Source organism: Peromyscus californicus, unplaced genomic scaffold (genome assembly GCF_007827085.1).
Source record: "Peromyscus californicus insignis strain IS unplaced genomic scaffold, ASM782708v3 Scaffold_18__1_contigs__length_77618521, whole genome shotgun sequence".
Classification (NCBI taxonomy): domain Eukaryota; kingdom Metazoa; phylum Chordata; class Mammalia; order Rodentia; family Cricetidae; genus Peromyscus; species Peromyscus californicus.
The window spans coordinates 28,514,819-28,531,549 of NW_026294480.1; the positions used below are offsets into that span (position 1 = coordinate 28,514,819).

At 36.5% G+C, this 16,731-nt stretch overlaps 1 protein-coding gene across 9 annotated transcripts in view; it reads left to right on the top strand.

Moving 5' to 3' along the window:
- The window catches only part of Spef2 (sperm flagellar 2), a 176,177-nt gene that overhangs the window by 87,754 nt on the left and 71,692 nt on the right, over nt 1–16,731 (top strand). For 6 of the 9 annotated variants that reach the window (XM_052743144.1, XM_052743140.1, XM_052743142.1 and 3 more), the window contains 5 exons: nt 1,488–1,596; nt 2,595–2,752; nt 3,600–3,761; nt 7,818–7,868; nt 15,405–15,553. In XM_052743144.1, coding sequence (XP_052599104.1) covers nt 1,488–1,596; nt 2,595–2,752; nt 3,600–3,761; nt 7,818–7,868; nt 15,405–15,553 — 629 coding nt within the window. The remainder of the gene's footprint in view (nt 1–1,487; nt 1,597–2,594; nt 2,753–3,599; nt 3,762–7,817; nt 7,869–15,404; nt 15,554–16,731) is intronic. The other 3 variants (XM_052743145.1, XM_052743148.1, XM_052743141.1) reach the window with 1 other exon arrangement.

The following is a 16,731-nucleotide window of genomic DNA, read 5'->3' on the forward strand; positions in this document are numbered from 1 at the left end:
CCCAAATATCGTAGGCTATTGCCAACACTTTTGATTACCTTCCATAACCTGATGAAGAAATCACACACACACACACACACACACACACACACACACACACACACACACACACACACAATCATAGATAAATAATAAATAGAGCTATTGCCCAACTAGAAGTTTCATGCTTACTGATTATCAATCACGGTATTTAAAGGTACTTTGAACAAAGCCAAAGAAGGAAAAAAGCATCAATAATACCAATCTCCAAACCCTGTAACCTATAAACAAAGACCTGTCTACAAGATCTATCAGTGCAACAGTGGCACAAATGTTATGGGAGTAACCAACCACTTTTTAACCGTTGAATTTAAGTCATACTCTATGAGATGGTACCCATCCCTGACTTAAATAGCCAAGAATCTGAGACTAAATAGGTCAAGGGTCCTAGAAGAAAACCTACTATTATTATTCTGCTAAAAGAACATAGCAATAGAATTACTCCTAATGCCATATTGCCATGACCATAGATCAAGGCATCGCACAACCCTTATAAAATATACTCCTCCTTTCCATAGATGGGAATTAGAAAAGAGACACACAACTGGACAGTGCACAGAGAGTTAGATGCTTTGAATCACTCAGCCCTAAATGGGAGCCTCTATCAATCAGCTCTTCTAAAGGCTCAGGGATCTATGTGGGAAAGGAGGCACAAAGATTTTAAGGACCAGAGGTGGTGGATGACTCCAAAGAAACAACATCATCCAGACACAACAGAATTGAAACGCATATGAAATCATAGAGACTATGATAATGATAGCATGTGGTAACCCTGATGAGTAAACACAAGACACAATTGCAACATAGAGAAGGGGAAGTAAACATAAAATCCCATCCCTAGTTAAGAAGGTATTTGCAATCGATACCTGCTTGGAAAGGAAAAGTAAGTTTTTTTCCAATGGAGTGACAGTAGGTATATATACTACATCAAAGGGCAGGCCTCATACCGAAGAGTAGTTGGTCAACACAAAATGGAGCCAGTATCTTTTGTTGTTGTTATTTCTGTGAGTGTGTGTGTGTGTGTGTGTGTGTGTGTGTGTGTGTGTGTGTGAGAGAGAGAGAGAGAGAGAGAGAGAGAGAGAGAGAGGAGAGAGAGAGTGTTCAAGCACACACACACATTTCGTGCATGTATCTTTTTGTTTTGTTTTGCTTGGTATTTTTTGCCCTACTGCATGTTTGTCTTGATCTTTTTTTTTTTTTTTTTTTTTGAGAAAGAACAAGAAGTTGAGTAGGTAAGGAGGTGGGGGAGAATCTGTAAGGAGGTGGGGAAGGAAAAGAACATGATCAAAATATATTCTATGTAAAAAATTAAATAAAAACACACTAAAGTAACATTAGACCAAAATATGGCCATATCTACCTGGAATCTTGCAAAAATGTTTTTTGGCAGTAAGTAACATTTTGATTGGTTTTGCTGATTATCTAATTAAGTAATTTTTGTACCATAGCCAAGGAAATCTCACATGAAATTTCTCATGAGAACACTGGTCATCGTGGAGCTTCTACAAGCCACGATAAGAGTGCGGACCGGAACTTAAGAGACCAGATACACCATAGGTCAGTTTTAAACTTTGTGCCCTTTCTATTTCTTTCCATTCAAAGAGGCTACAAAAAAAGATATATTCCCTACCATTGAGTCTTTCACAGGTAAAACAAAACAGGTTTTTGCACTGAGTGAAATATTTATATGGAAGCTTTTATATTTGGAGCCACAGTTGTTATAGTCTGGGGAAAGAAGCCAATCAGAAAATACTTACAAGTTAATTACAGGGAATTCAGCAAACACTTAGAAAATACCAATGAAGATTATAGAATTTCAGCGCTGTGAGTCAGACTGGAAAAGTTTGTAGTAGCCCATCTGTTATACTAAAATGAAGTTACGTGGCATTCTTTGAATTGTGTGTAATTTTCCTTTGGAAAAGAAAATGTAGGCAAAATTAGTCAATTTCATGAAAGCCTGAGAGATCTAAAAATAAGAAATGAAACAGGAAGTGTAATTTGAGCTACATGAATCTGTCTATGTCCTAGGAATGAAAAAAAAAAAAAAACCATGATTCAAGAAAGCTTTTTAGTAAAGTAAATTAGTCTGTGCCATCTCTTCCTACAAATACCTTTTCACTTTGTATGTCCAAGAAAAGAAATTATATGGCCTGAGTGTGGGGGCTGTGGTCCTGTTAGAAGAGTCCTCAGACTGACTCTGCCGTTAGTGTACATGATATTGTCTTTGGTTTTTAAACAGAGATCTGAACTTAAGTCAAATGTTTACTGAATGAACGGGTAGCATTTCTAAATCCTTTTCACTCATACTTCTAAAATTATAAAAATTATCCTTTGATGCCATCAGACAAGTTCTTTAAATTTAGTATTTAAATCTATTAAATCCATCACTTATAGATTTCATAAAGTTACTTTTTTGGTTTGAATTCCATTGGCAGGCTACTTCTTCATCATGAATTGTCAAATAAATCATGCTAATTGTCATTTTATGTTTAATATCTCTTTATTCAAACATTGAAATCGGTATCACATATTCATATAATATTCTGATTTTGCAGAATTGTTGGCTTCTCGGACAATTGGTCATTGTTGGAAGAGTGGTTTACAGAGCCACAGAATATTTTGACAAGAGTAAATGCTGAAATAGATGAAGGGGCTTTATGCCAGAAAGTAAAAGAAATTTTTTCTACTGAAATAGTAAATAAAAAGGTCAAAGGTAATTATATGTATAATTGTATGCACACATATTAAGTCATTGAGAATAACACACATTATATCTTGATAATATTCATCTCCTCCCCATCTTCTCACAGATCCACCCCCCCAATTCAGATACCCACCCACATTTTTGTCATCATTATTATTTCCAACTCAATGAATCCAGTTAATGCTGCCTTTATATTCTCAGGTGTGTGATCATTCATTGGAGTAAGTGTATTCGACTTAGCAGGGGCTATCCCATTTACATTCAAACCCCCACATGTTTTATCACATTGCTTTAACCTTTCATTTATTGGTTTGTTTATTTTCATTTATTGAGATCCCAAGATGATGTGGAACTCACTATGTAAGCCCAACTGGCTTCCAGCTCTCTGTGATCCTCCTGCCTGTGAGGCTTTCTGCGATGGCAGACATTCACTGCCTCTCAGGACTGCTCTCTTCTTAGGCACTTCTTGCTTTGCTGGGCTTCTAGATTACTTCAACTAATTCTTTCTCATTCCATTCTTATATTTCACTTGGACAGTTGACACCAGATGCCCAGCATTTTCTTACTTTCTAAACACACACATGCACACAGACACCCAAATACACACACTCCATCATTCCCATACTATGATCATTACCATAACCATAACTATGAGGCAAAAAAAAATAAGGAAGAGCCCAAATTATGAATGAATGTTAGGTACAGTGATATTTGCTGTAATTTTATAGCAAATATAATATGCAGTAGTAATTTTACTAATTATAATTTGATAATAATTTTTATATTTGTTAGTTCAAATTAAATAGTAGGTACCTGGAACTCCTAATGCTGGTTTGCTTTTATCATTCTTCTGAAGTTGAAAAGAAATTAGAAGAAAAAGAAACTGATAAAAAGGCGGCATCTGCTGAGGCTCCTCCTACTACTTCTCCCCTTTCTCCTGAAGCAGAAAAAGACAAGGAGAGTCATCTTCACCGTGAGATGTCGAAAATTTCTCCTGGAAAGGGAAGAACATCATCAGGTGACTGACAACCTGATTTATAACTCTGTTTGTCAGTTTCTTATTTTCACATAGAAAAGAATGAGGAGCTACAGCACCAGGCTACTTCGCTAGATTCAGACATTGGTGACTCCAATCCTGTGAGACAAATATCCTCGTCCAGAAGTAAAATGCTCTTTTTTTTTTTTTTTTAGTGTCTATGGTGGTAGGAATACTGCCAGGTCTCTCACAAGCAGGGTACATGCTCTACCACTGAGCTACATCCTCGTTCAAGGAAAAGCCTTTTGTTTAAAACGCTCAGTGTCTTACCTGTTCCACAGGGCATGTGGAGTCACAGCACTCAAGCTAGCTGCTTCGCACATAAGCTGGGGTAGGAAGAGGAAGTTTGTAGAGTGACAAGAAGTGCTTTAGGGCAGAAGGAGGAAACAGCTCTCTGCTGAGCTACAGAACTGTGTTTTTGTAAAAAGTGAGAACATTTGGATGAATTGAGAATCAGTACAGACAGGATATTCTTATATCCCTACAAACAACATTAATTAGACACTTGAATTTCTGTATAGCTAGAAATATTCAGTAAGGTGATTATAGAAAGGCTACAGATGAGGCCAGCGAGGTAGTTCAATGTGTACAGGCACCCACGTCGCATCCCCAGGATTTGTGCAGTGGAAATAAAGGACCAGGTCTCAAAAGTCATTCTCTAACCTCCACATGCTTACATGGCATGTACACACACACACACACACACACACACACACACACACACACACACACACACCTGACACCTCAGTAAACTTAGAAGTTCATAGAAAAACAGCCTTGTAGAACATACAGTTTAGATGAAATTTGTTCTAGATCCTTAGCCACTGGGACTGTAAATTTAACATTAAATGACAGAAAATGAACATAACAAAATTTACACGTTCAAAATTTTTCCTAGTGATATTTGTATGACACCAATATCAGTTTTGCATGAGACATGGCCTCACAAGTAGTTAACTGTGCAGTTGTCTAGCTCAGTACCTGTTCTTGGGGTGTCATAACTGTCTAACAATGTTTTCACTGCATGGAAATTTGACGTATTTCTGTAGTTCTTTACAAAATTCAATTTAATCATAGTAAGGAAAAATTTTGAGATAAAGTAATGCAAAATAATATGCTCTGTTTCATACAATTGAAGTCATTTCAAGTGGCATAGATAATGATGTATTAAAGACCATTTTGCTTCAACAAATCCGGGCTTACCTAATTGCAAGATATGTAAATATTAAAAATGCTTTTAGCATAAGACAGTGAAATGTAAAGCCTTATATGTGTGTATACATATACATACATACACACACACATATACATATATGTATATATATATATATATGACTCATTAGGAATTAGAAAATATAACTTGAAGATCTATAAGAAAAATTCAAGCCTTTAAAATGTGATTTCGACTCAGAAGGCATTTTTTTTCACACGCTGAAGAATTATCCACCATGATCTTTTGAGCTTTCTTATAATCAGAATATCAGTGTAAAACTATGCCTTCCCTGATACCAATCTCTGGCCTTTCTGATTCTGACACAGTTTAATATTTAAGTTTAATATTAAGTTCCCGGAGGCTTTATTTTCTATTTTAAAGTTGTAACCTTGAATAGTGTACACTGGAGGAATAATAAATCTGTTTTGGCTTCACTGATGATTGTACCTGTCTCTTTTTTTTTTTTTTTCCAGCAAGGGCAGGGCTGGTCCCTGACCTTAAACATCTATACAATGGTTCATTTCCACTTGTCTAATTACATTCAAGCTCAAAGCAATATTGATGGGATGTCTTAGTGCATAGGGCATGAGAATGAAGAGAGCTGCCTAGAAGCTCAGAGAAAAAAAAAGTTTGCCCAAGCAAGTTAGGGATTTTGCTTTCTCTCTCTCTCTCTCTCTCTCTCTCTCTCTCTCTCTCTCTCTCTCTCTCTCTCTCTCTCTCTCTCTCTCTCTGGTTTTTCAAGACAGGATTTCTCTGTGTAGTTTTGGTGCCTATCCTGAATCTTGCTCTGTAGACCAGGCTGGCCTCAAACTCACAGAGATTCACCTGGCTCTGCCTCCCGAGTGCTGGGATTAAGGGCTTATGCCACCACCACCTGGTTTCTTTACTTTTTCAAGGAGAAAGTTAACATGAAAAGAAAATAGTAATTTTTTTAATGACATCCAAAATACTAGCATGAAAATTGGGAGAGGAGGCACAATATACTCAATCCTAGCAGATTTGTTCCAAGTATAATTCTAGAATACAGATATCCATTTTTTATCTGCTACAATTGTCCTTAGGATTCAACCTTCACATTTGCCCTCCATTGAAAGGTCTATGATGAAATCTGTCATCAAATGTTAGTATTTAATTTAGAACTGAAGTTCTCAATATAAAATAATAATATCCATGCTATTATTTAACTTTTTTTTAATTTTTCATTTTTAGGATGAGCCTGGTAATGCAAACTTATAACCCTAGGATTTGCTAGAGATACAAGGAAAATAAGGTGTTTAAGGCTAGCGTTGGCTATATAGTGAGCTTAAGGGCAGCCTGAGTTACATGACACACAAACATACACACACACACACACACACACACACACACACACATATTCATACACAGTGAGATTTCAGAACATATTTGGAACGAACCTTAAAAATGAGAGAGTACATTACTTCCAACAGAAATAATTTTCCCCAAAATTTATAAGGCCAGTGTCTTATTTGTTTCTGTCATCTTGTGCTAATGGACAGAATTAATTATATATTTGGTTACTGAGAATATTTTTATCATAAAATTTTCTAATTATTAAATTTATTTCTTTAAAACAATTAGCTGATCCAAACATGTATATCTCTATGAGATGTGTTGTCAGATATGTGTATGTTTAAAAGTTCTTTCAGGTAAACATATTTCAAGGGTAATCCTGTATGTCATTTACTTGTTTATTTATATGGAATTTTGGCTGTCAGAGAGGATATTCAAATGAAAGTAACATGCATTTACAAAATTTTTAACTATCACTTCTAAACAAGCACAAAATGGATAAGATGAGCTCTCTACATTATAATAATTTAAACTGTCATACTTGCTCATTGAAGAAAGTACATATCCCAAGATCAAGAGAAGGGAATAATTGAGCATTTTGGTAACTAATGCAGCATGTAGTAGTGACATTCTTTTTAAGGACTGAATCCTTATTTACTATTTGGGAGACATAGTATTGACCTCCAGATTGTCCATTTCCCATTTCCCTCTTTCTGCAATATACTTTTAACTAGGTTCTAGGGAATGTAAGATAAATGTGCCCAAATTATACTTTGCATTGTAAATTCGAGTCCGTGAGACTGGAAATACAGAAGTCATTAGGCAATACAGTGCATGGCCAAAAGGAGATTAAAAATATGTCATATCAGAACAATGTTGTTATTGAAATCTTTCTCCAAGTGTTTCATTTTTATTAGGGATCTGGTTTTCATATTTTTAACATTTTATTATTATTATTTATTATCATATTATTATTATTAATGTGTGTATGTTGCATGTGTATGCATGGTATGCAAGGTGTGGAACTTTGAGTCAGTTGTCTCTCCCCACGTTCCTGTGGATTCTCAGTGTTGAACCCACATTATCAAGCTTGCATCATCAGGAGGCAAGCACATTTACTTGCTGAGTCATCTTGCTTTGGGGGAACCTAGTCTTATTGAATAAAGGTCATTTTGTTACAGTAAATTTAAATAAATTGTGTGCTTCAAATGGACTTGCAATTTACCTTAAGAATTCCACACTCCCATTACAGATTATGAACAAACCTATCACTAAATATCAATATTAAAGCTAAGATTAAACTTCATAGCGTGGCAATATAGAATATAATTGTGAACAACATCATTCAATAAGAGTAAATGTAGAATCTATCTTCAGATTGATTTCAACTCATAGGAAAAAAAAAACCAATGCATTTGATGTTGTTCACAAATATCATTGATTGCTTAGAGATTGAACAGCCTGGGCTATTGAAGTAAGTCACCAATGATATTTTTGTGTTGAATTTTGTTTAGAAATCCAGCATGGTAAGCAAGACTCTCAGCATGAAGTGAAAGGAAAGAAAGGTGAGACTGCATTCCAAGGAAAGGTACAACAAATCAAGTTAGCTATTGTTACATGTGCTCCTGCATTTTATAAGTGTCTCAGTGAAAACAGCCACAAGGTACAGCAGCAGTCCATCCAGGGATTGCTTCTTTGGGGTAGTCGTAAATCATTAGCTCATTCCAAAGAAACCAGCCTCAGACTATGTGCAGCCTAGTGCTTACCCAAGGTCATGCTGAGAGAAGTGATAGTTTTAAGAGATAATGAAGTGGTTGCCTAGTAGGCAGAGTAATCATCGTAGGTATTACAGGTGTTATCCAGAAGCTAAGCTTTGCTCCCAGAAAGGCACTGCTGCTCCTTCTTGGGCCTCTAACTGAATTGTATTCACTAACAAGCCCTTTGGCACACAGTCCCCCTCTTTCTTTCTAACACAATAGAATAGAAGTGGAGCTAAATCTTTACATTGTATCAATAATGACCAGCTCTTACTTTTTCTGAATGCAAGGATGTCATTTTTTCACCCAATAGCTCATATATGAGATCCTAAGTGAGAAATTTCATTTGAAATCAAGGAGCATGGAAAGTTGCCTTCTACTGAGTGAGTGGTTGTATAATGAGTGTGGGTTTTGTTTGTTTCCTGTTTTCCTATCCTGGCTGTCTAGAAGTTTAGAGCCACAGTAGCACCTGAGTTTCAGAACATGTGCAAGGGCAGGGACCACAATTGCTGCCTTCATATTCCCCTGGTTTTGATCTTATATTTTAAGTTGCATTATTTTCTGACTCTACTTTCATTTAGACTTATCTGTTTTACCTATTTGAAATAAGATGAGTATTATTTTTGAAGCACAGAATGAATAGTTTGTAGAAAACATCTAGGCTCTAAAAGCATGTTAGTTAGATTTGTGTTGTTGCTACAGCTAAAGACTATTTTAAGATTGAGGTGCAACGAATATGTAAACTTGACTTCTTTCAGGGTACATTCCCAATATTATTGTCTTGGGATGAGTACTTTATTATCCATCATAAACTGCCAATGTATTTTTAGTCTAAAAGTGAGTGATTAATCAAAAAATAGTCTAAATATTATTCTCATCTAAATACATATCTCAGTACTACATATACAGTCTTTAACAGTCATAATTATATATATATGCAGTTCTTAATATTTGAAATTAATACCACTGATAATGTCATGATTATTTATCTCACAGGCCATTGTATCACAATTATATTTAAAATTTAAATCATCTCTTAATTGTTGTGATACACACACACATATATGCACACATTTATATGAGCTGTATATGGATATTTATGCTGAAATGAACATCCCTTTATAACATTACAGTGAAAGACAATCTCATCATGATTATGTCACATTATAGACTTATGTAACTAGAGGTAGTTAGTGAATAAACACTGAGATACATTTTAATTGAAATTCTAACTGCTGTAATTTATATTCAGCTCTTGATTGTTTACCAACAAAGCAATTTCCCATTTTATATTACGTACCTCTTGCTTTTTAATTGTCACCAAACTAAACTCAAAGGATGTATTATTATATGCCCAGGAGAAAGAGATATTAACTACACATAGACATATTTGACACCAAATCATAAATTAGACATAATAGTATGAAAACACTAAGAGCACCTTTAATTGGAAACATACAAACTCTAAACAAGCCATAAGTAACCATACAAACTCAACAGGAAAATATATGCTTTCACTAGCTTAGTTTAATTAAAGAATTTCCAACTTATTTTAGCTTTTAATTTTCTAGTTTATGAGGTTAAATAATACCTTTTTATCAAAATTTTTAAATTTATTTTACATACCAACCACAGTTTCCCTCCCTCCTCTCCTTCCATTTCCCCACACACACACCTCCTTTCTAACCGCACACCCAATCCACTCCTCAGGGTAGGGTAGTGATGGGAGTCAACAAAACATGGCATATCAAGTTGAGACAGTACCAGGCTCCTATTCGCTGCATCAAGGCTGAATGAGGCAGCCCACCACAGGGAATGGGTTCCAAAAAGCCAGCTAATGTGCCAGGAACAGATCCTGGTCCCACAGCTAGGGGCCCCACAAACAGACCAAGCTACACAACTGTCACCCACATGCAGAGGGCCTAGGTCGTTCCCATACAGGTTCCCTAGCTGTGGGTTGAGAGCCCATGAGCTCCCACAAGCTCAGGTAAGCTGTCTCTATGGGTTTCCCCATCATGATCTTGCTTATATAATCCCTCCTCCCTCTCTTCAACTGGACTCACTGAGCTTGGCCCAGTGCTTGGCTGTGGTTCTCTGCATCTGCTTCTATGGATGAAGGTTCTATGATGACAATTAGGGTAGTCACCAATCTGATTACAGGAGAAGGCCAGTTCAGGCACCCTCTCCACTATTGCTAGGAGTCTTAACTGGGGTCATCCTTGTGGATTCTTGGGAGATTCTCTGGCACCAAGTTTCTCCCTGACCCCATTATGGCCCCCTCTCTCAAGATATCTCTTTAGTTGCTTTCCTTTTTTGTCTCTCACCCAACTCCACCATCCAGATCCCTCATGTTCCTAACCCATCCCCTCAACTCTACCCTCCCACACCCCCAGTTTACCCAGGAGATCTCATCTATTTCTCTTCCCAGGGTGATTCATACATTCCTCTTAGGGTCCTCCTTGTTATCTAGTTTTTCTAGGGTTGTGTATTGTAGCCTAGTTATCCTTTGCTTTGCATCTACTATCCACTTATGAGTGAGTACATACCATGTTTCTTTCTGGATCTGGGTTACCTCACTCAGGTTGACTTTTTCTAATTCCATCTATTTGCCTACAAATTCATGATGTCATTGTTTTTTACCACTGAGTAGTACTCCTTTGTGTATATGTACCAGGTGTTCTCTATCCATTCTTTGGTTGAGGGACATCTAGGTTGTTTTCCAGGTTCTGGCTATTACGAATAATGTTGCTATGAACATAGTTGAGCAAGTGTCCTTGTGGTATGACTGGGTATATGCCCAAGAGTAGTATTGCTAGATCTTGAGGTAGTTGATACCCAATTTTCTGAGAAAGCACCATATTGATTTCCAAAGTGGCTGCACAAGTTTGTAGTCCCACCAGCAGTAGAGGAGTGTTCCCCTTACTGGACATCCTCTCCAACTCAAGCTGTCATCGGTGTTTTTGATATCTTAAAAAATGAATTTTAGGGGCTATTGAGAAAGGACCCAGATTTCATTCCCAACATCTACATGGAGGCTCACAATCATCTGTAACACTGGTTTCAGGGACTCTGCAATCCTTTTCTCACCTTCACAGAAATGTAGTACACTTACATACATACAGACAAAATACTCAAACATTAAATACATAAATGGAATATTTTTAGAGGTGAACTTTAAATCAGATTTAGAAGTGCTCTTACTTACAACAGTGTAGAAATTCTATTGTTTTGGTGTTTATAACAATATTTATTTCACAGGACAGCCAGAGCTGTTATACAGAGAAACCCTGTCTGGAAACAAACAAAACAATATTTACTTCAAATAGGAAGTTATACTATTTGACTCTTTAATATTTGAAATTAATATTATTGATACTGGACACAATTTTTTTAATCTCACAGGCCATTGAATCACAGTTATATTTAATGTCTCTCTTACAAGTCATGATACTATTTCTTTTCTTCTTTCTTCAAACTTATTATTTCTTACTGGTAACATCATTGACTCATTCTTATTCTCTGAGTATTGAATCAGTCTTTACCTTTTTTTCTTTTGAAATCTTAATTGTCCAATCTTATGGTGATCTTAAAATAATTATTTTTAAACAATATTTTTATATATTATCTGAAAATTTCACACATGTACATAACATTCTTAATCATAGTCTTTCTATTCCCCTTGCCAGCTCACCCTGCCCCTAACACACCTCTCTCCCAACTTCATGTCCTTTAAAATTTTTTATAAATGTTTTACTAATTCCTTGAGAATTTTAAACAATGTATTTTCCTCATGTTCACATTTAACTCCTCTTATATCCCTACATCTCAATCTCCCAACTACATATCCTCTCTCATTTTCTTTTTAAAACATAAGAATATAAGTGGCATCATACTTTTATTTACCTTTTAATTTAAATTCTTATTTTTTCCAAAATACATGCCTAATTGCTGTATTAGCATCATTCCCACCATACCTTCTGTCTTCACTCAAAGTCTTCCTGTTTACCCTCTACTTCTCAAATTCATTATTTTCTCTTCAAGTATTATTGTTAAATATATATTCTCACCTCTGTAATTTTTTTCTTTTTCTTTAATTATTTTTACATATATACATTCATATAAATATATAAATAAGACCTCTTAAGTCCATTTCTTGTTTCTCTTGTGTGTATGTTTTTAGGATTGACCACCTGGGACTGGATAACCAGTTAGGAGACTCATCCCTTGGGAAGAGTGATTCTCCATCTCTCAACAGTCATTACTTTTCTCCTCATATAGGTTTGGAGTCTTGTGAGCTTTCCCCTTCCACGTTGGCTTGTCACTGTTCAGGTCTAGTTTAGGCTACCATATTACCAAGATTTCATGAGTGTAATTTCCCAGTCCTATATATAAGACACAGTCTCACAGCAGATGCCCTGGTCTTCCAGGTCTTGTCTTAAAATCTTCCTGCCCCCTCTTGTGTGGTACGTCCTGAGCCTTGAGTGTTGCAATTTTGCTGTAGCTGTACAGGTGTTTGATCACTTATGAGATTCTAAGCACTATTATACTAGATGTGGATTTCATAAATGATCTCAGATATTCAATCTTATTACTTTATAGTTACTTATATCTGACTCCATGATGAGGAACAATACAAATCCTAGGACTCCGAGCAGAGAACACATTCCTCCATGAGCTTTGCCAATGTTCCTTCTCAGCACAGTGCTGGTGTGTGCTCAATCTCTGACTCTTCACCTAACACTGGGACCTTCTCTCCCTGGTTGTGTTCCTTCAATCTGTTCCACCTCTGTGCTAAAATGTTCGTCGGAGCTGACCTGCATCTTAACTTTGGTAGCTGTTCTTGGCAGCCTAGTAAGCCATAAATATTATGTATGGTTTAGCAAAAGGTTGCGTTTGCTAAACATGACCAAACTTAAGAAATATGAAAGTAATCACTGTTATCCAATGTTTTCACTTCAACTTGAAAAATACTAATTAAATCAGGTCCCCACAGGAAATATTTTAGGATTGAAAAGCAACAAATGATGATGATGACAATAATAATAACATCTTGATTCAAAATATATAAATCAGACTTTCTATGTCTACCTCCTCCCAACAAAAGTCACCTCCCAACTCTCTCCCCTCCCTGAGAAACACTTAAGTTAACTAGAAAATGTCCAGATCTTTGTAATGTCCTCTTCTCATCCATCAATGCAGTTTACTTATATCCTACAATTACTTATTTGCATCTTGGTTTTAAATTTTGCTTTAAACTTCTGACTTTTAATTGCTCAGCTCTTTACTAAATCACCACTACTTGTATTTTTGTTATTTACATTCATCTCTATCTAAACAGGTCTTTACTTTTAACATTGATCTACTACTTTGTCTTAAAATTGAAATTTTCTCTGTGACTTATTTTTAATTTATAAATCATCTTGGCTTAGAGGATATCTGCCTGATTCTATCAAGTTATCATTATTAAACAAAATTTTCCTAAAATTGATGTGTATGATGTCCTAAACAGGAGTTTTCCTCCAAAGTCTTTACCCATTAGGAATGGCTATAGCAAGAACTCGATGATCTCACTATAGAACTTGAATACATCAAATGGTGTTCCTCATAGCTAATAAAGATTTTATTTCAAAGTAACTTCTTTTACTCCTTGAGGTATAGACACATTTATTTCCAATGAAAATCCTCCTTCTCTCAGCATTTTTATTGCTAAATATTAGATACATTTAATATGGTCTCAAAGCACAGTTATCCAAAAAATGCTCCATCTCTCCTAATTTTCACTAAAGGATCAAGATATTTTTAAAATAAGGGGGGGAAGCTTATTCTAGTCCTCAATTTATAATTACACAGTTTTTCCTCTGGAGATGCTGCTTAGAGGACTCTATCTTAAAATGGTCACAGTTCAAGCCAGGCAGTGATGGCACACACCTTTAATCCCAGCACTCGGGAGGCAGAGGCAAGCAGATCTCTGTGAATTCGAGGCCAGTCTGATATACAGAGCAAGGTCCAGGATAGGCTCCAAAGCTACACAAAAAACCCTGTCTCGAAAAAAAAAAAGTCACAGTTCAGAATGAATGGTGAAGAGTCATGCAGAAAATATATCAAATTACGAACATTTTTAGCTTGTCTGCAGGTGTATGAATGATTAACGGATATTGGTTTAATTATATATGAAGAAATCACCTGAACTACCCAAAGTCATAAATGGTAATACTTTCTCTACTTATAAACTATGCCTTTTAATTAGCATAAAGACAAAAATAAGCTAAGGAGCATCACTAAATTATACTCATTAGAATATGTATTTAGGAGAACGAAAGTGCTCCCCATGCTATAGTTATCTTTCAACAGCATGTACAGTTTTCAGCAGTTAATCTGAAGGCAGGTAGAATTTAGCCTGAGTGACTTTCAAAAAAAAAAAATCGATCCTTTCACAGTGTGTCTGTGCTCACAATATAAGACAACTGTGTAACTGCTCTCTTCGTTAGAGAAAGAGAAGTATATTTCTGTTCAGATTCTAAATTAGAACACGGACTGCTTACTGCTTCTCCCCCTCTTCCCCCTGCTCCTCCTCCTCTTCCCCCCTCCTCCTCCTCTCCTCCTCCTCCTCCTCTTACTTACTTACCTCCTCCTCTATTCCCTTACTCTCACATTTTTCCTCCCCTCCTACCTCCCTCGGTGCCTCCTTTCCTCTCTTCTTTATTTTCTAGGCTGAAAGTTAAAGCCTGACCATAGCAAGAAATACATTTTTTCTTTCAGAAATCCTTTCAACCTATAGAGAAAATGAGAAGCTTCGGTGTCTTCAGTGGCCTCTTCTCTCGTCTGTCTCATCTGTAGCCTTACCTTCTCTGGATAAAACTTACATATGATCTTTCTCTAACCTCTACTCTGCGTCTCAAGGGACACAAACAAGCCCCACTTATGTTCTAGACATCCTTTTTCTCATTTGGCATGAAGAATTTAATTATCAGTTTTTACAATAGGAAATTAAACACACTTTGTGGTCAAGCCTAAATTTTATAAGAGCCACACATGAATTAGAGAAGTAAGACATGAGTGAACGTAAAATGCCAGAAGTTACAATAGCCAGGCAGATTCCAGTTGCTGGATTCCTTTAAACAAGAAAACAACTCCTTAGGAGTAGTATATCCGTTAATGCAGATGTGGGACCATGGCAAATGTGGCATTTCTTCTATTATATCTTCCAGTTGGTAAAACTGCCTGAAGAAGGCAAGAGTAATCAATGGGTGGCCCAAATCCCATAACAATCATAGACTTTGTCATATTCAGAAACCTATCCGGTTCACCTACTTGTACTGGAATGATTTCATATGCATGTTTAAGTTTCTCCTAAAGGAAAACCACAAGGAGGAAAAGCACCAGCAAAGAAATCACCTGGTGGCTCTGCAGACACATCACCCACACCAACAGCACCAGGACCACCTAAGCCAGGATCAGAAGAGTGGATCTACGTGAATGAGCCTATACCCGAGGTATGGCAACCTTATCATGAAAAGAATAGAATAATTTATCCTTTTAACATCAAGTTTTGCCACATTTGTAACATCTAACAATCCTTCTGAAGTCAGGACTGTGTATCTATTTATCAAAAACTGAGATAAGCCAGGAGTTGCAGCTCATTGGTAGAGTGCAGAAGATCCTGGATTCCATCCACAGTATTGAAGTGGGGAAACAGTGAGAAATTTGCTAGAGGCTTGTCAGTGAACTACATTTCAATTTCTCCTGTGGATTTGAGTTTCTGGGTCATACTTTGAAACTGCTCTTGAGTATTGAGCTCAGGAGAACAAATAGCTTCTTTAAGTACCAATTTTCTCCCCGAGGACAAGCAGAGATGCAGTTTCCTAGAAGAATGACTTCTGCTGCATACATACCCAGCAAATTTACAGTCCCCCATCCATGTATGAGTGCTTCAAGATGAAGCATAATACTTCCAGATGAAATTTAATCTCTGGCATTTTAGAAAAGGAAAGCAACATATGAATCTAACTAAACCTTAAGACAGCTACCTGACCAGAGAGCTCATAATAAGTATGCTACATGGAGGTACGCAAAGGGCCATTTTCCTATGACAGAGGTAAAGCAGTTGTTACCTGGACCTGGGGCTTCAAAAGATAAATCAAAGAACTTGGGGAAATCACACACTTTTTTCTAATACAAGACAAGGAGATGTTTACAAGAGTCAGTTCCATCTTCTTATTTTTATTCCAGTCCACACTGGTCTCTTGCACTGATAAACTCATCACGGTCCATCTGTACCAGGCATCTGAGAGCCACACATTGACTGCAGGAGTTGTGTTGCAGTTGTTATTAATCCCCTCTGGGGATGTTTAATCCCACATGTTAGGCTGTAAATTCTTTGGGGAGAAAATATGCAGCATATGGGAAAACCAGACATAGTCAACAGTATGTGACATATTCTTGATAGATTTCTGATGAATTAATTAACTAGTCTCATGGGTAAAATTGGAAAATATTTAAATATGAAACATTTAAATGGTACAATAGTATATGCATGTATGGATGTATGTTCGTATATAATGGGTGTCACTCAGCCAAGAAGAAGCTACTTCAAATGTATACAGACAGAGAGAGACACATTCCACACCCATTTTCAAAATGTTCTGAGTTTGTGACAGAAACAGAAGAGAAG